Source organism: Dreissena polymorpha, chromosome 4 (genome assembly GCF_020536995.1).
Source record: "Dreissena polymorpha isolate Duluth1 chromosome 4, UMN_Dpol_1.0, whole genome shotgun sequence".
Taxonomy (NCBI): Eukaryota; Metazoa; Mollusca; class Bivalvia; order Myida; family Dreissenidae; genus Dreissena; species Dreissena polymorpha.
Window position 1 is genome coordinate 85,287,182 of NC_068358.1, and position 24,121 is coordinate 85,311,302.

Here is a 24,121-nt window from a genome sequence, read left to right on the forward strand (position 1 = left end):
CTCAATACTGCCAATTTTCTTGCATCCGTCATCGGTTGTAAATTTGGGATTTTTGTCACACGTAGCAAATATTGACACATCCATAGATTTCTGATCATCAAATACTGGAATATAAGATTCCTCATTCTGTGCTTGACCGACAACAAGCTTATCTCCAACTTCAACAAGTTTGGAAAATATATCTGTACACCGTATGACACCATCTTTCTGAATCTGACGTTTAGACCATGGGTGCTCCCCGTTGATGAAGGTGCATACTACATCTATACCGTAGGTATACTTTGAAACGCGCTCGGTAATGGCCATGGGAGAATGGCCATATATGACTGCACCCTTCAGAACGGCAAGGCCTGCATCGGGTGGAACGATGATTTTCAGCTGCGTAAACCGCTTTTTGATGGCTTCTTGGAGAAACATGCACTCGGAGTATCCCCCAACCATCAGAATGGCCTCGACGCCACTGCATTCTTCTTTTTGTAGCAAATCAGAAACATGTTCGACGATTTGCGCCAAGATGTGCTAAAGAACGAACGCATGATATCGGCATCCAAGCGAATTTTATCCCCGGCCAGCGTGACCTTTGATCGAAATCATACTATAATTTACCTATACTACTTAGTTTTGAATAAAGATGGGTATAGATAAAAGAAAATTGAATATATAAATACATTGTCTTTGTTTAATGTCGTTCATCATATTTATTCCAAAATACGTATTCTCGTAGAAGCTTGCGTTATTTGATCTGGGTTTGAACGGACATCATACAAATAACTACTAGAAAATAGATTTTGAAAAAGCAATGTCGAAGTAAATTTCATCAACTTGGGCTTTTGTGTGATTTTTCATTCATGTCACCTACCTTTTCTCCGTAGCCCGATGATTGCAGTTTGTCTTTCAATTTCTTTTTTGTTACATCTCTCACATGATCAATAAGTGATAGGGGCACTTTGATGGTTATTTTTCCAGTCTTTGAAGTGTCTATAGCTCTCTTCTTTATCTCAAAATCACGAAAAAGTTCAATATAGTCTTCCATATTATCATCTTTGAATTTCTGAATTGCCTTTTCATCTATATACAGATAAGGTAAAATAAATATAAGAACACAACGTGCAAACGCATCATCAGATACAAATAAATACACAGTCGAATGAAACTCAAAACAAATATTGGTCTTGTGCACCTGTAATCTTTCCAAGAAATTCCATAAACGCCGCATCAACGTTCGTTCCTCCCCATTCACCTCCAGTCGCCTTGTGGACTTCTTTTAGGGTCCCTCCTGTGCACACTTCGTGGACCGTAATATCAATAGTTCCACCTAAAATGTGAGAGTTGTATGGTGGCATGATCGAATGTTAAACAATATCGGCGGTGGCTTTGTTTGTATTTTAGAGCAAATTATTTGAACTGGATATGTTTGTATTAAAAATTGTCTCAATAAACGTGTCATTTAAGATTAATTTTAGTGAATATTTAAACTGTGTTATGATCATTAATTATTTATTTGTAAAACAAATATAAAGTGAAAGGGCTTATTAATTTGGTGTCAACAAACATATTTTAACACGAGATTTGGGGACTGCACCTCCTGCATCTAGAACTAAATATTTTGTTCCAGCCTTCAGTGTGGAAAGACTGCAATCTCCATCCTTCTTGACAGGAAGATGTCTGCAGTACAGTGAGGCTGCTTCTGGTTCAAGTGCAAGGGTCAGCTTGTCTGATGATATCCCGGCCTAAATCAATACAGAAAACATAACATGAAACAATTATCAATATTATTTTGATTGTTAATTTTAAAATGATTAACGACAAGAAAATGAATTTTGAATTCCACAGAGGAAGTCGTATATAAATAGTCATCAAACGAATGCAATTGATTGAATTCATAATATGTAGATTATGTACATGCTCGTGTATTCTGTTGAGTAATGGGCACTTATCTTGTATCATTATGTATGTATGAAGGAAACTTATACTTAAATATTAACCATTTTAGTTATTGAACTACCAGATATGTCAATGCAAACCTGCTCCGCAGCCATTCTCATAAACTGTTTTGCTGAATCATTCCAAATAGCAGGCACGGTCAGAACCCAGTGAATATCGTCTTCTTTCAATCCTGACACTTGACTTTCAGTTTTCTCGAACAGATTATCTTTCATGAATCTATTGGTATTAAAAATACATATGAAGGTCAAAAAACGGTTAAGCATACTGGCTTATGCAGGATAACTTCCATACAACATCCAGCGACTCCATTAAAATATACTTGACTTACTTGATTGACAGGGAAAACACTGTCAACGCTAGGAGCTCTCGGCCACATTCGTCTTCTAAAACTGTGTCTTTATGAATGGACTAGAAATAAATAAAACGGCTTTATGATGGCAATATTTTTATTATTTACATATCCTAGAAGTTAATAAAAATAATATTATTAAACAAAAAATGAAATAGTGAAACCCGATTTTTTAAATGGCTTAATAAGACCTATAAATAAATTCAGTGTTGATAAAACAAACACTACCATTTAAAATAAAACTGTATACAACTAAAATTAAAGAATGATTATATGTTACTTCTGCAGCTTTACCTTTTTCCACAAGGCCATTTTGAACCTTCGAAAGTAGAACCATTTTTTGTGTTTATTTTTCTCGCTCAATTCACTGTAGCGAGTTTCTGCATCGTATGCAAACGCCTCAAGAGTCTTTCCGTCTGGTTTGATCAATATACACGTAGGACCTAGACGAAACACGATTTAGTTTATAAGTTTATGTCCATATATATAGAGGACGGGTATTCATTTCATTAACTAATTAAGTTGCTTTAACAAAGAAATTGTTCGGCATTTACCAACACGGGAATAGTTAGGCAATTGATTTTAAACATCATTTTTTCGAAAAAAAAAGGTGTTCGCTTATAAATGTGAGAAACCATCAAAATAGGTATATACACACGCCAGAGTAATCACCAGAAGAGAAACTTTTGTCGTGATCCAAAAATCTTTGTTGCAAACGACTATATGTCTGTGCAAAGGAGGACAAAACATAAAACAGCACAACCCAAAAACAGAAAATTCAAACTAAGTCAACCAATTGTTTAAGACAATACAATATTTATGTGTAGGGTAAATAAGTAAACAAATAACACTATTGTAAACATATATAGTATTAACTATTACTAACATTATCTTACATTACATCTTCAATAATAAATATTGTTGCAGTTAGATCGTTCCTAACTATTATAATGAAAAGTTTATAATTTATTGCACCTTTTAATGAAGTAAGCTGGCCACCAAGCCATGTTTTAGCTGACACATTGATCGGATCCCGTTCGAAATCGTGTTTAAATGAAAACGCCCAGCCTGAGTAGGTCGTTCCAAAATCTATGGCAGCGACCACTAAAGCTTTTTCTTTTCCTTCTGAAACCTATTTCGAACATAAAATAAATACGTACAGTTGCAGATAAAGACCGTTGCTTTAACAACCCGAAAACGCCGTGTGGCACATTCCGGAGTCTAGTTAAGTATAAAGGCAAAAACCAAATATAATTATATAATTTAAACTGTCTGTGACTTTGGAATGTGCATTAAGGGCCTAATCATTTTTAAGGTTTATCAAGAACCCACGTACGATAACAATGGAGATGAGCTGTGTCAATGCTTTACTGTTATTTTTTTTAAAAAGGGACACATTGACTTAAATTTGGAAGAAATTATTAATACCGCTATGTAGTCTAAAATACTCTCGTTGATTATAACTTATTAATCCGTTGTCCACAGGATTATGATGTGTGATTTGTTTGTGTTTTAAAGTTCTTCGATCGCGTGATTCTTTAAAAAAAATGTCTGTTTATTATCACAGCAGCGTCGTACTCATATCTCTGACAATGTTAACCCGATTAAATTACTCGCCCTCCAGAACCGAAATATCTAGATGGGCCCTTGTGTGCATACCATAATACAAAGTCAGTATAAATATGTTCATACTTGTGCATTCATACAGGTAGACTGTCGTCCAGATTCCGACAGACTGGATACATTTTGAGTAGCATCTCTCAAAGGGGGTCGACGTTTTTCCGAGTCCCTCCTAGTGGAAAGTCGTTGTTCCAGTTCCAACAGATAGGAAAGCCGTTTTTCCGAGCCACTCGAACGGTTCTAGTTGTAAAGATTTATGAAAAAAAATCTAAACAAAATCATCAGCTTACCATGTTAAGAGTAAAGCACATCCTAAGACTAAGGGCGTGAAGTTTTCTCTATACAGAAGTAAAATAAATCCAAATGATTCCTAATAATGTTTATTTCAGTTAACAAGCGTTCTCATTATTTTAAATCATAGAATTTGATTTAATTGATTTTAACACACAATGAATTGATATAATTTTTTACAATAAAATGCTAAGGTGAACTCGTTGATTAATTATTTAAATCTCTTATCAAATAGTTTTGGAAAAAATGGTAATTAGACATTGACAACATTTAAAAAATATTAATACAAAAGTTAACCTGGTTCCAAAAGATAATGCATTATTAAAAACTAGCTTTGACCTTTGACCTTGAATTTTTACCTTTACATTGGACATAGGGACCTTAAAGTTAATTGAACAACCCTTATATTGACCTATGACCTAGACCTTAAATGATACCTTACAAATCCGTAACATAAAGCGGATCACTTCTGCCACTACTGACAAGTCATTTGAAAGTAACTCATTATTGGATAAAGTTATTCTTCGGACAAAGTGTCAATTACAAATTTCCCAAATTTGACCGTGCTTATGACATTGTACTTGGATATCAAGACTAAGATCGTGCAAGCGACACTCCGTCTCATTATGATGATGACGTACGGTAAGTAATATGAAAATCCATGTATTCTGTGGCAAATACCTAGACTTGTTCTAGAACTTAAATTGTGATATTAAAATTGGACCTTGGGCGCACACTTTGGTCCATCATGCTGAAAACTTCTGTCAAATTATTTGAAAATCAAAGTATGCTGGACAAAGTTGAAAGTGCAAGTTATCCATCCGCCTCACGCCAGCGCGCTCGGTAGGTTCCATAATACGGCCATTTTTTCAAAAACGGGCGTATACAATCGCCAGTCATCATATTTTTAATATGAGCATTTTCCTTAGTAATTTGAAATAAAGTTCAATAGTTTAAAAGTGGTTTATCATACGAGCGAAACGGGTTTTCTACAGAAGAGGATTGGTTTCGATGTTCCATTCACAAGCATTATATACGCTAAACATCGGTAAGTAATTATTTTGTGTATGCGTCATTTACAAGTTGATTTAACACGAAACACATTTTTAGTACTTGAAAGAGGACACAATTATTTACAATAAATATTCGGAATGCAGTTACTTACAACATGTATGCGCTTATCTTTTTTCTTATCAAGATTATTAAAAAAGTTGAAGACAAAACCTAAATTCATTTAATACGATATAAGTTGTTTTAGTGCATATTTAATATGCAATTTGTATTGGCATTTGTCGTATTTCTCAGTACGAAATGTAAACTTATTTTCCTCAATTTGAAACCATGATCGTCTTTCATGTTATGTGTGTTTGTCATTATTATGGTCAGGTTCAGTTTCGATTATGATATATTTTGAGAACAGTAACCTACATATCGAAGAAGACGGTAAATAGCTTATACAGTATTATATTTTCATAAATAATTTTACTACATTGTGTTTTCATGAGCATTTATTTAATGGGTGTTAACAACTATGAATATTTGCATCAACGCTGCATAAAAAATTATTTTTTTTATAATTTTATAAAATTTTGACATCGGGATACTGGGAAAATCAGCGGTGAAACGTGTAAATAAACAGAACAGAACAGAACATAACTTCATTTAACTCAAGTTACAATTGCAACACATGAGTATACAGAGCAATATAGTCATATAAACATAATTTTCACATGACATGGTTAGGTAAGATCTACTTAGAAAAATAACTAACAAACATTTTCCTAGGTAATAATTATTTGGGAAAAGGGGGTGGGTGTCCAGTTGATTATTTGACTTAGTTATTAGACTTTTACCTGGGCGTAATACAATTTAAATGTATAGTAACCTCAAATATTAAAACAAACTATAGGTTATTGACAAGCATGTAGGGAAGTGATTGACGGATGAAGTAGACATGGTCACGTGATTTAATCAGGTCAGTGTAGCAGACGTGAAAGTTTTGTTGACATGTATGATTCACGCTAATTTAACTTTGGTAAATTTTGGAGTTATTTTTAAAGAATGTGGAATAATCTAGTGATTTTCACCGGATATATCTGTGAAAATTCTTAAAGGATTAACCAGAGGCACCACGTTTTGACCTGTACGTGGGGCGAGTTTAATAGTCTCATGTATTTGATAATTTGTAACAGTCTAACTAGGGTTCTAACAAAAACGGGTGTTATTTTGTCTGTACATCAAAGTTAATTGTACATGGTAAAAAATATCACAACCTCGAGATTACAACGAACGACGTCTGAATGCACAATAAGTAAAGAAAATAAGTACATGTAGTTCTTAATATGTTTGTTACACTATTACTAGAATGCACTGTTAAAAATACATGCTATGCATGCGCATAAATTTAAGAGCAGAAATTAAATCAACAATAGTATCTTTGTAGTTTAACACAGCACTTTTAACTATTGGATTGTTGCAGTGCACATGGACTTGAAACGGTAATCATGTTATACAACACAGTGTGACATTTTCTTGCATTGAGAAGTAAAATTAACTATGCGTACACAACTCAACTTTTATAATATGCATGGAAGAGACATATAACAATGTTTATAAATTAGTGTAGTAATTTTGAAGTGCTTGAAAATAATTGAATTACCTATAAACTGTATTCATTAGTATTTGCATGAATTTGGAAGTGTTTTTAATACAATAGTTGAAGAACTTAATAGTAATTCTTTATAGGTTAACATATCTGGTCTGTAGAAGTAATATTTCTTAATAAATGTTTTCCTATCTGACTCAAAGAATGGGCATTGCAGCAAAAAAATTGAATTCATTTCCTACATCATTAAGATACCAGAGTGTGCGTTTTCTCTCTGAAATATAAATGTCTTCCCATGTACCGGTTTCTATTGGAAAGTAATGATTGCAAGTTCTAAATCTTATCATACTTATTAATTGTTTTTTACTTAGTTTCAGCAAATAACTTTCAAGATTCATATTGTCGTTTATAAATGAGTAGTTTATACCCTTACTAGAGTTAGCTAGAGATGCATGCCAACTTTGGAAATTTTGACCTAAAAGGATATCCTTAATTTTATATTTAACATTTGTGTCCCTGATATCATTTTGATGTAGCCAAATATCATTTTTCAAAGTGTAAACGAGTATAGATTTAATTTTATTTATCCATTTTGACTCAAAATCTGGCAGATTAAGCATATAATAATTATTGGTAAATCCTAAACGCTATTTTACTTTGGTGTCCTTTAATAAGTCTATTCCAGTATCCTATCATTCTGCTCTTAATAGTGATTTCAATAGGGTACCGGCCTGATTCTGCGTACAACATATACAACGGTGTGCTTTTTATGAGATGAAGTACTTTTCTAAGGAATTCACAGTGGATTTTTTCTAGCAGTGTACAATCTTCAAATCCCCAAATTTCTAAAGAGTATGTTAACATTGGTAATATAGTATTAGCAAACAGTTTAAAAATTAGGTCAATAGGTAAATTTATAAACGTGAAGTACCGCTATACGAATACGCACTATCGATAAGTGGGTGTACACGGCTTTAATCACTGGCGCTACCTCTATTTTGAGATGCATTAATAAATAAGCCAATGCAAGATTCGAGGTGGCGCTCAGGCCCAGATGTTTTGAAATTTCATGGGTAATTTTACAGGGTGATTAGATTTTATATGTTTTTTCAGCATATATCGCACTATCTTTAAACTCGGGCAATATAGTGTGATTCATCGAAGATTAATTCATCCAAAAATGAACAGAAACATACATTCTCAATGCATTAAAAACATGAGAACCTTTATAAGTTGTGGCATGGTGGATTTTTAAAAAGCATTTCGATGAGTTTTTCCTGTGTGACGAGCACCTTTCCACCCAATTAAATCGCTAACGACATCAAACGAAAGTGTACAACATATATAAGATGCTGCATGCACAAACATATTGGCTTTTTGCCGACGTAATCGATACTTTTGCATTTTTTCCAAAAGAGATTGAGCCAATGCTAAGGAGATGGCACTAATGATAGGAGATGGCGCTAATGCAGGATGCTATCAATTAACAGTCGTATCGCAATGGCATCATCACATGACGTACATTTGATAGATAATGTTATTTTTTATATTTACTTTATTTGTCAACGTACATACGTTAATACAAATCTTTACAGAACATGATATAATCTATAATAAATTAGATGTAGTTTTGTAATATTATATATATATATATATATATATATATATATATATATATATATATATATATATATATATATATATATCTTTGTGTGTGTGTTTAATTAAGTCAACTCAATTAAGAGGCAACCAACATGAATAAAACATATTGTACGATATATACCAAAAATGTGTAATACTCAATAAAACCAATAACTAAATTCTCAGCATTATCAAAATAAATCATCGGAAGAAATTTTTGTATACAGTATGATAATTCACGAAATAAATAAAATATGATACTTCTTCTTGAAACGATGATTTGTGTCCCTTAATCTAAATGCTTAATTTAGTAAAAGGCCATGGTCAACGAATCTTCATTATACTCATATATGTTGTTTTTCCCACTAACAATTCTAAAAAATGAAGATAGCTGAGTCTTTTTACTTTAACTTTTTTTTGTATTATACATGCTAAATGTTCTCACAAATCCGGCAAGACATTATTAAAAAACTACTGTTTCTTATTAAAAACGAACGCGACTCAAATGCGCTCAAGTAGTCAACTTACAAAAATAAATGTAAGTCCTTTAAACATAATAGAAACCATTACATAAAATATGTCACTTTAATACATGTGCATAGGCGCCACCTCCTATTCTTAGCGCCACGTCATTTGCATTGGCTCCATCTCTTTTTGAAAAATGCTAATTGATCTATTAGATCGGCTAGAAGCCGTTGTTTTAGAACATGCATGCACTTGTACATATTTAAAGCAATCGTTTTATGTAATGAGCGATTTAATTGGCTGCGAATGTGCTCGTCACACAGACAAAAGACATCGATTTGCTTTACGAATTCTACAATGCAACAACTTATACAAGCCCTCACGTTTCCAAATCGGGTGTGATTGTATGTTTCTTTACATTTTTGGGTGAATGTATCTTTGCTGAATCGCATCACATGTGCAAATTTTAAAAAGTTATGAAAAAATGTTGATTTTTTTATATAAAACCTAATCACCCTGTAAAATGATCCGTTAAATTTCAAAACATCCGGGCCTGAGCACCACCTCGGAAGTAGCATCGGCTCATTTATTAATGCATCTCAAAACAGAGGTTGCGCTCGTGATTTACGGCCGTGGTGTAGTAAAGTTAAGTTCTCAATCAAGTAAGCAATTTATGATGGCATGAATTGTAATCTTACTGAATGCATAGACAGCAAAACTAGGTTTAGCATTAAGATTTGCTGAACGGTTTGATTAATTAAACATTTAGTTTAGAAATATATGTCTTGAATCGGAATATGCTCTATTTAAATACATGTTATTATTTAATGTTGAAAGACCGTTGATATGCGCCTTAGTGAGACCATTTAGATTAATTGTTAAAGATCGGTCGAACGACTCGATTTCTTAACACGATGGTGATTGTATTGCTTCATTTGTTTTCTCCACATTCCGCAGGTTTGATGCAGTTTCGATACGTCATATTAATTTGTAAATTATGAACTAGTAAATGAGAATTACTTTTCAGGTATGTGCTGGTCTTGTGCGATGGGATTTAAAAACAATTATCGGAACGACAAAACGTTGCCGTTTGGCTTATTTACGACGATCGGATGACACTTTATTCGATTTTAACATGATTGGTCTAGTTAAACTCTTTCTAATAGTTAACGCTGCGCATAAGATAGAGACTAATTTTCGCTTTTGGGGTGTATTTTACTCCTATTTGTTTGGTAGTTTTATAAAGGCAGGTAAGAAAATATAATGTTACAACTAATACTTATATACACAGTTAATTATGATTAATGATTAAATCAATATACGCTGTACCAATACACACTATGAATTGTAATTATGTTAGAGGTGTCCTATTGACAAGCGATATCTTTGTTAATAAAGAATGATACCAAACATTTGATAAAATAAAACATCTTTACGTTTTAATTTGTGAAAACGATTGCAAATAAATATGTTAACTGTTTTTACTAACGGACAGTGTCATTAACAGTTATTTTGTGTACTCAAGTTCACTGTTTATTGTATGCATTGCATGTATGTCACACATACTATACACTACACCTCCGAATAGCTTCGAATCGCTCCAAAATGTTTCCATTTAAAATATTTCTAGCATATTTGCCTCATGCATGTTTACCAATCACTCACTGCTAAAATTATATTTATGCAAACAAAAATCACTTGACATAGCTGTTGTGCATTGTTCTTCCCCAAAGTTATTTCTTTACAAAACGGCAATTTTCTGCAAAATGAAAGACTGCGTAGTCTATGGATCCGTAAATCAAGCAACATTTAATGGATTTCAAACATTTACGTCTTTTTTAACCGGCATTTTCTGCCATTAGAGAACGGAATGCCTTTATATATGGTTTACACTATTTTTGCAAAAATATAGGCTTCGGCGGAAAGAAAGCATCGTTTATATAGAAAAAAACGCATGAGGGCTTATCAGCTTCTGCAAGTGCACAAATTACATCGCACAAGTCTAACGATCTAATACAATGCAATATTGCACGTTTGAAAAAATAGCGTTAATTAAAAAATTATTTTTCTTAAAAACTTCATTTAATAGATAAACCACGATAAAAAATGGAATAACTAGCATTGACCTTTATTTTCAAATCTAGATAATTGGCACTATATATTCACATAGACTTGTCAATTTGTAAATAATTAAAACAACTTCGAGCGTATTGACCAGACGACCCTACAACCATTTTGGATGAGTTGTAAACGGTGTGTTTGTATACAAAATATATATAACATAAATCCACAATTTATATATTGTTTGATATTAAGTGAAAACCAAGTTTGCAAGTGAATATTTCTAGAGTTTAGTTTTCTTGCATCTTTACTGCGTATAAAGCGTGAGAGATACACTACATTTTATACGGACATTATTCGTACTTACATACTCCTTTTATTCACTATGGAATCTATTTTACGAACTTTCGTTTAATACAGTTAAATGTTTTACGATCAGGTGTTACGAATAGCTTATGATAACTGCAAGCATTAAATACTTTTGTTTTACTTTTCGTTTCGATTTCACATTACGAGTTGCTTTATAAGAGTAAAATTAAATATTCATTTTAAGCAATAACAAATATAAATGCCCAACAACCCGAAAAACTTTCACATTAAAAAAATGTAGCTTACCATTTTCGAAACTATATATTTTAAGTGTATACTAGTGTACAGGCCGTCGATATGCCCTTCTTTAGGCATGTATGCAAATAATGTTTGTTAAAACAGTCAATCCGCATGTTCAATGTTGGCACTTACCCATAAATCTCTGTACATCCGTTCATACTGCACATAGACACATCTTTTGGTTATGTACCAAATGCAAAAAAAAACTGTTTTCGCATAAAAATGTACGTTATGAATTTGTTATACTTAAATAACATTTTACGTACTTTATCATAAAAAGAAAGTACATTAGATTTATTTGCGATTTTCGTTTATATTCCTTTGTTGGTTTGATGTGGCGAAAATAACACGATGACATTAAAATCGTATAATGGATTTGATAATTCCAAAGGATAAAAGCAATTTTGAGATTAGAACTAAACAAAACAATATAGTTTTATTCTATTGACGATTTTATATATCAATACTTTTCGAGGTACAAAGCAGTATCGGTTTTGCAAATTACGGTCAGTTTCGTTATGTAATAGTCTGAAAATTAATAAAATAGAATTATAACACTTTTAATCAAATGATAAGGTACACCTGATAAAAAATGAGGCAATATATTTAAACGATAAACAAAAACTTACCATTCCGAAAACCAGCCACGACCTCAATGACGCACTGACTTTTTGTTTCGACGGATATAAACTGTTTCAGATGCCTTGCAATCAGTCATCCGCAACTTTGCGTACTGGTACCACTCGATGTTCTTATTTGCAATATCCAAGCGTGGAACCAATGTATGTTATAAAATATCTTTACCTCGAAACATGAGATATATGTTTGCAACTTTATTTTTTATTTGTCTGCACTGGATCTTGTCGCGTATGATATCCTATTGCAAAGTATAGCACAATTGCTTCACATCTAAACCGAATTAAACCGACAAAAACAAGCGACCAGCTATGAAAATTCAGTTCGTGGTTAACTCAATAGAGAATCGTATCCATTATCGTCCAATATTAATGCCTTTTTGTTAACACACGTTTTTTCTGATATTATAATAAATTGTCACACATTGATAAACATATCATCTCAACATTTACCCTTTTCGTTAGAAAGTAGACAATTGATGCTAATGCATTTTCATGTGTGTGCCAATAACTTTATTGTTTATGATGTTATTTCGTAATAAATAAGCAGTAATGGTTATCATAGCAAACAAAATGTGTCCCGTGCAACAACAATGTCGCTCGCTTAAAGTTGAAGGTGATAATATACATATTATTAACATAGATCTCAATATATGCAGCAAACAACATCATTTAATACATCAAAACCAGGTGAAAATTGAGTGAACAAATCGACAACATTGGAACAGCGCCATATATTTAACATTTGTTTGGCACAAAATATAGCTCTTTAGTGCATATGTTAGCTTTTCAGTTGAAATGTTAAAAATACGCAATGCAGATATTTTCCATTTACCTGATATATTTGAAGATTTAAATTACATCCGGAATAATTGCTACGGGTCTCAGAACAACTTGTTGAATCATAAACAATATAAACTATTTGATACAAATAACACCTCTTAAAAGTAATATAAGCTTACATAAACATGCCTAAACACGCTATCGGATTTACATTAACTGAATAACATAACATGACGGGAATTTTAATAAACTTTAAAATACTAAGCCTATGCGTATACATACACACTTTAATCGAGTTTCACTTTTATGAAATCTACGCTTACAAACAGAATGTTAATATTAACATTATTAAGTAAATATAAATTAATATACATATTGCATGAATAACTGCCTTATGTCACTAGTGTTTAATAACTGTGAAGACGATTATTCAATTTTGATTACATTACAAACCGATGTCGCATAATCGGTGGGACACAATAACGAACACAAGTCATTTTAATTGCGATTTATTTTTGTTGATAAAACTCTAACACAACGTTTTCCAATGTCCGTAAAGTATCCTGAACAACAAGATCTATATATATCCCTACTGAAGTTAATATATTAATATAAATTGGAAAACTCAATGGTGACGTGTGCAATTTCCGACGGGAACGCACGTGTCCAAAGGTAACGCATGACGCATGCAACGGACGTATATGAACGTTAGCCTGTCATTTACATGAGATTATACACGCATGTGTTTACCCAAGACATGACTTATTAGTGAAACAAGCAACGGGCAATAACTTGGTGCATTCTTCTTGTCTGGTTTCACGTGAGCATATGGTGTATACTTTTTGACGATGGTGGAACAGCAGCGTCTAAGGTTTGATAACCAGTATAAAAATTCTTCACAATGGCGATCGATGTAAAAGACCGAGCCAGTCCGATTGAGATAACTCGATTTTTCAGTTACTTCCATTGGCATTCGCCACTGCGTAGGAGTTTGCTCGTTGATTTTCATTGATAACATTCTCCTAGCAGAGTTGTCGTTCGTGTTGATAAAGGTAAATATTAATAGAACAGCATATCCTGGGGAAACAGATTCAATAAGTGTATCAGAACGTTAATTTCAAATTAGTAATTTTACATCCATTTTATTTTTATGGACCAATGAAACAACTATATATTTTCTCTATTTTGTTTGATATTTGTTCTCGATTTAGTAAATAAATTGCGAATAAAAACATGTAAAATTAACTTTTTACGTGATCACAAAACTAAAGAATGCGAACTATTTCGAACCTGCAAATTGTAAACGCTGCACTGCTATGATATATATAGATAAAACAACATTTCTTTGCGTAATTGTCCGTCCCGCTAGCGCAGAGGTAAGGACGTTCGCTTTTTCACCTTTACGACATACATCGATTCCCGCACCCGGCGCAATGTTATATTTTGTCTGTTTTGTGGTCACCATTCCGGACAGGTGTTTTTTTCCGGATAATCTCATCCCCCCCCCCCGCAGCATTTGACCATATAAAAAATTAAAAAGTATTTCAGTACAAAACAAATAACTGGAAATTGCAGCTATCATTCAAAATTCGTCCCAACTGTCGCCAATTTAATCTTATTAGGTAGGAGTACTGGACACACTCCGGGTCCCAACATTATGCAGCCTCAGCGCGGAGGTAACTCATTACCTTGGAAAAACACAAATACACACACTGGGTGCAGCCTAGGCGCGTATAGACTCAAACAAGGCAACAAACTCAAGTGCGGGCACAATCATTTAAAATTTACATATTGAATACGACATTCTTACAGAAATTACACAACCACCTTAGTGTACATACCATGTTTGATATTTCGTTCGATTTTTAGATTTCAGCATATATTTGTATATGGTCATTTCGCTATTAGTTAATTTATCCATATGTTCGTGGGCGAACTCGGATAGTCAAGTGCTCATACGAATGAGCTCACATGGTCCGGCTATGTGCTCATACCTACTTTCGAGAATCATCATGAAGGTATTGCCATACTTAATGAACAAGAATGTGACCCGCCTCCCAGTTTCGCTCAATGGGTCAAGTTACCCACGGGTACTACTCCCCCGTACCCCTAAACTTTTTTTCGTACCAAAAATGTTTCGTACGCAAAAAAATTTTCTACCAAATTTTTTTTCGTACCCAAAATTGTCGTACCCAAATTTTTTATCGTACCCAAATGTTCGTATCAACATACACAATTGTGGTGATATAGATAAACTTAAATTGATGTTTTATATCCATCCTCTTCAAAAGCATCGTCACACCAGTACTGCCAGTACTTTGATTATATTTTTAATCCATATAGGTAGCCACTATATTGAACTTGATTCAAAACAAATATAAATTAAGACCATTGTAATCTATGTTATGCACTATGTGACACTGATAACAAAATCAATCTAAACAACGAGCTATGGTATCTGGTTACACCATGTATCTAGTTAACATTAAAGTATGACTATATGTCATGTTGTATTATAATTAAGACTTGACTACTTTCTAAACTATTTTAAAGAGATGTATTTTAAAGTAAACAAAAATTGATAAACCTTAGACTGGGTGAGATGGTTTCTTATTCTCGATGAAGGCGATTCATAACTTATACAGATTTAATGAGGAAATCAGACTGTCCAATGATTGATATTTTATTTTTATATTCAAAATAACTAACTAACTAACTAACTAACTAACTAACTAACTAACTAACTAACTAACTAACTAACTAACTAACTATATATATATATATATATATATATATATATATATATATATATATATATATATATATATATATATATATATATATATATATATTATCATTTAAATAATATTATCTATCTTTTTTTCCTATCAAATTAACGTGCATTTTAAAATTAAAAAATATTTAAAATCTATCTTTTAAATACACGTTAAACGATACTTGCTTTGTACCACTATTGTTTCTAACAGTTTGAAAAGCTTATCTTGGCCGCGTGAATCATGTAACATACATGTATTGTAAAAAAACGATTATATGAAAGCGTAAAGCTTATTGAAACACTCACGAGTTCGTACGTGTAAAGTACTCATTGTCTTTGTGGGAGACTTGAAGAACGCCGACAAAGTGCGGATCGAACTCAAGACCACCCGGTCGTTAGGCGGACGCCATATCCACTACGTCCGTCGAAAATAGGGAATTAGTATGCTCAAAGTTGCGATACATCGCGGAGGAGAGTAGTGGTCGTTTGTTCCACGGAGACAGTTTATTCGCAGTAACCAGATGGGATAAGCACGTGACGATCAAGATGGCGATGTCCGTGTCGAAACGGTTATTTTTCGCCGTTTTATACCCCTCATTACTTTAGTTTAATTTTAAAATTCCGCTCTCTTTCCAGCTATATCAGCAAGAAAGTGATAGCGTTTATTTCGTATAAATATTCACTTTATATCTCGACTTTACTCGCTACAAATTTTCTTAGCGAGAGCTGAAATTTTGTGAACCCGCTAAAAATTTCGTAGCTAGTAAAGTCGACATATGGAACGAATATTAAACGAATATTAATAAGAAATAAAGGCTAATCACTTTCTTGCTGATATGGCTGGAAGTGAGCGGCATGTAAAAAAATAATAAAAGTAATAAAGCGTATAAAACAGCGAAAAATACCTGTCTAAGCATGGACGTCGCCATTTTTAATTCCTTTAGCTCATCACGTGATTACCCCCTCTGAGTAACACTACTTCGTAGAGGAGAACATTAATGATCAGGCGATCAGTCATGTAAAAAAAACTACAAATAATGTATGTATTTGGAGATTTACGTGATGCAGAAATTTGAAACTGTGTCTTCGGCATTTTTCAATAGTTTTGTTTCCATTAAAAATATTTACTGTGCGTTATATTAGTAAATAAAATGTAATATGCATTTTGCATACTGACTTTTACACTCTGCTGAACGACTATGTCCGTTAGGTGTTTATATGTACTTGACACAGAGAAGTGACAAGGCATTCACAAACATGCAAAGTTTTAGGAAACACTCTAGAATGTGAAAGGGAAGCAGACTTTGGAAATAATAAATTGAAGATGTGAATTGTTGTTGTCTATACTACATGTATATACTACTATTCCATTCATGTTATACACGCTTAACATCGGAAAGTAATAATCAAGTGCATGCGTTATTTACTAGTTGATTTAAAATGAAATACATTTTCAGTACTCGAAAGATGAAACAATTATTTAAAATAAATATTTGGAATGCCTCACTTACAAAATGTATGCGTTTATCTTTTTTCTTATCGTGATTATTTACCACATGGCAGACACAACCTAAATTATCATAAATTTTGATATAAGTTGTTTAAGTGCGCATTTAATATGCAATTCTTATGATACTAGTCGTAGTTACCTTGAAATATTAAATAAAACAAAAATAACAAGGTTTTTTCGACATCAATAATCAAACATTATTCTAGTCATTTTAAATAAAAAGTAAATTAAAATAACACAAAAACACAAAAAAGCATACCATTTTCTGTAACAGTATCGGACTGCGTTGAATACTTATGACTGTAGGCGAAAGTAAAATTAATCTCGGTATGAAATAAAACCTTTTCCTCAATTTGAAACAATGCCACCGTGTTTCATGTTATGTTTGATTTACATCCTCAAGGTATGTTCCATTTTCGACTATAATTTATTTTGGGACTAGTAACGTAAATATCGAAAAAGACGGTTAATGACTAATACAGTATTTTATTTTCATAAATAAGTTTTCCATTCATACGTATTTATAAAATGGCTGTTTACAATAATGAATAGTTTAATAAGCGCTCAATATAATAATCATTTATATTATTTTAAAAAATGACCTGGGGATACAGGGATATTCAGAGGTGAAACGTACATAAAGTACCGATTTACGCATTCTGACTATTGATATGGTGAGTGTAGTGTAGTAAAATTCTCATTCAAGACAGCAATTTGTGTATGAATGAGTTCGAATCCGACTGGAGGCCCATACCGCAAAATATATTTCGCATTTTCTTTTGCTTAACGGTTTGATCAATTCAACATTGAAGTTTATAAATATATGTCTTGAATATGATTGTGCTCTGTTTTAGAACATGTCATTATTACAGCTGAAATACCGTTTATATGCGACTCTAGTGAGATCATTAAATGCTTTATATTGATAAATTTTAACATTGGATATAAAAAGCTCCAATAAACAAATCAAGAATACCATTAAAAAAAAAGGTAGCCCTCAGCAGGGCTCGATCCACTGAACCCTAGAGTCCTGGAGTAAAAAGTCTACCACTTAGACCACTCGGCCATCCCTCCGGCTACAATGGCGATGTTTTTTATACTTAATAAAAGCATTCCTCGTAGTTTCACAAAATATAACGACAACAACAGAACTCTCCAAATTATTAATTCGTTTCGCGTTGCAACGCTTTATAATTGTCGGGTTTTTAAATCGTCAAAAGATGCATATAATGGCTATTTTAGAGCATGGTAAATGTTCAGTATTACTGTTTCCTCACAAATATCATAACTAAAACGAAAATTTGCGAATCTGAAACAACTTTTTTCAATTTTGTCAATTCACCCAAACGTGAAAAGGCCCCTTTCAGAGTAATTGTTAAAGATCAGCCGAACGAATCAATTTCTTGAAACAATAATGATCGTATTGCATCATGTGTTTGGCTCCACATTCCGCAGGTTTGATGCAGTTTCGATACGTCATATTAATTTGTTAATTATGAACTAGTAAATGAGAATTACTTTTCGGGTATGTGCTGGTCTGGTGCGTTGGGATTTTAAACAATTGATTGGCACGATAAACCGCTGCCGTTTGTCTCATTAACGACGATTGGGTGAAAATTCAATTATAATATTGTCTAGTTTAGCTTTATTCTTATCTACTACGCTGCGCACAATTTTTTTTTTTTTTGGGGGGGGGGGCGAATATCGTGTTACAATTAATGCTTATATACAACAATTTATTATAATTAATGATTATATCAGTATACGTTGTATCAATACACAAAATGAATTGTTATTATCTTGTTGGTGTCCTATTGACAAGCGATATCTTTGTTCAGAAAGAATGATACCAAAAATAATTTGGGAAATAACACATTTTCACGTCATAATTTGTGGAAAAAAATCAAATTAATATGTAAAGTGTTTTTACGTACGAACAGCGTTCATTACAAGTGTTTTAGAATACTGAAGTTCACTATTAATTGCGTGTATTGCATGTATGTAACGCATAATATTTACTAGACCATATTATACCGAGATTCGCTGAATAGCTTTGAAGCAAAGTTTCCATCTAAAATATTTCCTAAATGCCATTTATCACTATGCAAACAAAAATCAAATTACATAGCTGCTTTGCATTGTTGTTCCTTATGTTTATTTCTTTTCATTTGCCAACTTTCTGCAAAATAAAAGACATTATAGTCAATGGATTCATAAATCATGCAAAATTTCACATATTTCAAACATACACGTCCATTTACCTGCATTGTATGCCATTACAAAACGGCATACCTTCAAATATTGTTTAAAGTATTTGCAAAAATGTAGGCCTCGGCGAGAAGTACACATTGTTTATAAAAAAGAAATAAAACGCTGGACGGCTTGTCAGCTTATGCAAGTGTTAAATCATATCGCACAAGTCTAATGATCTAATACAATGCAATAGCATACGTTGTTAAATAAGCGTTTTGTAAACTGACATGTATTGTTCTGGAAAAGATCTCGTTACTTATAGAACTACGATAACAAAAAGTGGACTAACTAGCAATGACCTTCATTTTCAGATCAAGGGTATTGTATTATGTATTTACATGGACGTGTCGATTTGTAAATAATTCATAGTACTCCCGGCGTATGGACCTGAAGTCCCCACAACCACTTTGGATTATATCAAATCGGTTGCTTGTATGCCGTATATACATGTATATGATGGAACAACATATACATGTATGTTACAACTTTAACATTCTTCGCTATTTAGTTATTCAAACCTTGCAGGTGTATATTACTAATATTCTCTTTTATCTTCACTGGGTATAATGCATGAGTGGTACTATATGTTTAACGGACATTATTCGTACTTAGCTACATACACCTTTGATCCACTTCGTAATATATGTTACGAACTTTCGTTTAATACAGTAAAAGGTTTCACGATCACCAATTCCTTATGAATGGTTCAAACAAACAAAATGTTAGTTTTAGTATCGATTTCACATTACAGGTTGTATTGTTAAAGTTAAATTAAATATTTATTTCGAGTAATACAAATTTCGATGCCCAACAAAATGGTACAACTTTGAAATTGAAAACAAAATCAGAATACAATTTTTCAAAACTATATCCATTTTTTAAATATATTGGCGGTCGATATGCCCCTGTTAAGCGAGTATGCAACTATTTGTTTTGTAAGAACAGTCTTTGTGCATTTCAATGTTGCGAAACATCCATAAGTATATGCAGATACGTTCAGACTGAACATTTTTTGTTATGTAACAAATATATAAAACTGTATCGGCATAAACTTTTCGTTATTCCGATGTTGGTATAATATGTCGAAATAACAGGATGACATTACATTAGTATAAAATCAATTATTACGATAATTCTAAAGTATACTTGAAGATAAAACACTCAATTTTATGTTACAATTGCCTATGTTCGATATTGCAAATGTTTGTGGCACAAAGAAGTTTCGGGTATGTCAATAACGGTTAGTTTCGGTATTCAATAGTCTGGAACTGCTGTGATTGGAATTATGACAATTTGCTAATCAAATCAATGATAACTGATTTAAAAAGGTGCTGAAATAAATTCAAAAGATATGCAAAGATAAACACACATTATTTCAACAAGGTAAAACAAAAACTTTATTACCATTGCAAAAACCAATGAGGTACTGATAAACGAGTATATATAATTATACTGTTACTGATAACTTGAAACAAGTAACCCGAAATTAAGAGTTATCGTACCACTCGTCGCTCTAATTTGCAAAACACCAGTGGAAACAATGTATGTAATATAATATCTTAACCACAAGATATTTATGTGCAACTTTATCTGTATAGTTTAACAATAGATCGCGCCTTGTGTGATATTCGATTGCAAAAAACAACTATAGGAAAAATACCAAAACAATATAAAAACTACGATGACAAGCGACAACGGCTCAAATGGGTCAATAAATTTCTAAGGGTTTGGGTGGAGGATCAAAGTTAAAACACGTGTGAAATTTGCTAAGGATAATAATAAGTTTTGAAACGCTCTCGAGTCCAAGACATGGTTAGCGCCAGTTCTTGTTGTCTTTTTGGTTTAAACACTATTATTTTAGTTCATTAAACGTACATGTAAGCAATACAATACAAACATACATATTATTTTCGAACAATATACTAGGCAGGTAGAATTGCAGTATTGCTCAAAATAAAAGCTGTAAAATACAATTGAACAGAATTGAGAAGGAAGCTCGAGGCTTATACTATGTCTCTCTTCTGTCATTTAGAAGCGCTGCTGTAATGGTGTAAACAACCAAACGTATAACAACTATTTAAAGACATGTCAAAATTACGAACAATATAGTACAGTGAGAGGTAATTGTGTACCGTTTAGAAATGGAAAAATATTAGAATTTATAATACAAATAGTATAGCAGAGTAATGTAGATAGCATAAAAGCTAATAAGTTGAGAGAAAAGGGAAAGAAGTGAAAGAGTAGAGTTTCAGAATAAGAGAAGTTGCGGTAAGTGAAGAAGCATTTGCGGGACGGGGCATCGTAAGCAGAATATGGTTTGTTCCTGAGATAGAGTTGGGTTAGAATCTATGGCTATCTCGGTTGAAAGACTGAACATGTTTGAATATTAATGAGTTTATTTCATATGATCCGTCTTTAACACCGAAAAGAAGTAGTTGCAAAGTTATGGGTTGGAAACTGGACAGATTGTCAAAAAGAATAACTCTTTTTTTCTATGTAAATGGGGCAATTGAAGAAAAAGTGATGTGTATCTTCAATCGCACCACATTGACAATATGGACTTTGTACAATGTTTTTCGCGTACAAATGTTCATTTAAACTGCTACAATGCATTCGTAAACGAGCATGTAGAACATTAGACGTCCGCTCCCCATCGTAGTAATGCTGGGGAATTCTTTTTTTTCTTTACTAAGATTTGCTTTGAAAACATAGAGAGAAGGAGCTTTTCTTATCTATTCCGGTAGATTGTTCCATAAGTTTATAGTTGGTGGTAGGAAATATCGTGTAAAAAGTTGTGATTTGCATTGAATGCTGCGAATATTGTTAGAATTACGAAGAGGATAAGCCGATCTTTCACCCACGCTAGAGGGGATCAGTGTGCACAAATCATCTCGGTTACCCCCTCTGAGTAACACTACTTCGTAGAGGAGAACTTTAATGATCAGGCGATCAGTCATGTAAAAAAACTACAAATAATGTATGTATTTGGAGATTTACGTGATGCAGAAATTTGAAACTGTGTCTTCGGCATTTTTCAATAGTTTGTTTCCATTAAAAATATTTACTGTGCGTTATATTAGTAAATATTGTTGCTTTTTACTTAAGTAAGTTTCAATGGCTAGTGAATTCAAACACATGCTCTTTTTAATGAGAATAAATACTGACTTTTACACTCTGCAGAACGATTATGTCCGTTAGGTGTTTATATGTACTTGACACAGAGAAGTGACAAGGCATTCACAAACATGCAAAGTTTTAGGAAACACTCTAGAATGTGAAAGGGAAGCAGACTTTGGAAATAATAAATTGAAGATGAGAATTTTTGTTGTCTATACTACATGTATATACTACTATTCCATTCATGTTATACACGCTTAACATCGGAAAGTAATAATCAAGTGCATGCGTTATTTACTAGTTGATTTAAAATGAAATACATTTTCAGTACTCGAAAGATGAAACAATTATTTAAAATAAACATTTGGAATGCCTCACTTACAAAATGAATGCGTTTATTTTTTTTCTTATCGTGATTATTAACCACATGGCAGACACAACCTAAATTATCATAAATTTTGATATAAGTTGTTTAAGTGCGCATTTAATATGCAATTCGTATGATACTAGTCGTAGTTACCTTGAAATATTTAATAAAACAAAAATAACAAGGTTTTTTCGACATCAATAATTAAACATTATTCTAGTCATTTTAAATAAAAAAGTAAATTAAAATAACACAAAAACACAAAAAAGCATACCATTTTCTGCAACAGTATCGGACTGCGTTGAATACTTATAACTGTAGGCGAAAGTAAAATTAATCTCGGTATGAAATAAAACATTTTCCTCAATTTGAAACAATGCCACCGTGTTTCATGTTATGTTTGTTTTACATCCTCAAGGTATGTTCCATTTTCGACTATAATTTATTTTGGGACTAGTAACGTAAATTTCGAAAAAGACGGTTAATGACTAATACAGTATTTTATTTTCATAAATAAGTTTTCCATTCATACGTATTTATAAAATGGCTGTTTACAATAATGAATAGTTTAATAAGCGCTCAATATAATAATCATTTATATTATTTAAAAACATGACCTGGGGATACTGGGATATTCAGGGGTGAAACGTACATAAAGTACCGATTTACGCATTCTGACTATTGATATGGTGAGTGTAGTGTAGTAAAATTCTCATTCAAGACAGCAATTTGTGTAAAAATGAGATCGAATCCGACTGGAGGCCCATACAGCAAAATATATTTCGCATTTTCTTTTGCTTAACGGTTTGATCAATTCAACATTGAAGTTTATAAATATATGTCTTGAATATGATTGTGCTCTGTTTTAGAACATGTCATTATTATGCGACTCTAGTGAGACCATTAAAGGGGCCTTTTCACAGATTTTGGCATGTTTTGAAGTTTTTCATTAAATGCTTTATATTGATAAATTTTAACATTGGATATAAAAAGCTCCAATAAAAAAATCAAGAATACAATTAAAAAAAAGAAAAAAAAAGGTAGCCCTCAGCAGGGCTCGATCCACTGAACCCTGGAGTCCTGGAGTAAAAA

The 24,121-nt window shown here is 32.6% G+C and overlaps 2 protein-coding genes across 2 annotated transcripts in view; both read right to left on the reverse strand.

The window, feature by feature from the left end:
- Positions 1-24,121, reverse strand: part of LOC127878118 (heat shock 70 kDa protein 12A-like) — a 71,870-nt gene that overhangs the window by 581 nt on the left and 47,168 nt on the right. The gene's annotated exons all lie outside the window — the stretch shown is intronic.
- On the reverse strand, positions 8-11,474 carry LOC127878120 (heat shock 70 kDa protein 12A-like). The gene is made up of 10 exons (XM_052424544.1): positions 11,347-11,474; positions 3,989-4,156; positions 3,272-3,428; positions 2,591-2,739; positions 2,276-2,355; positions 2,025-2,163; positions 1,583-1,730; positions 1,181-1,315; positions 860-1,068; positions 8-578 (listed from the first exon to the last, which is right to left on the reverse strand). Exons 2-10 carry the CDS (start codon positions 3,998-4,000, stop codon positions 441-443), a joined length of 1,167 nt encoding a protein of 388 aa, XP_052280504.1. The 5' UTR covers positions 4,001-4,156; positions 11,347-11,474; the 3' UTR covers positions 8-440.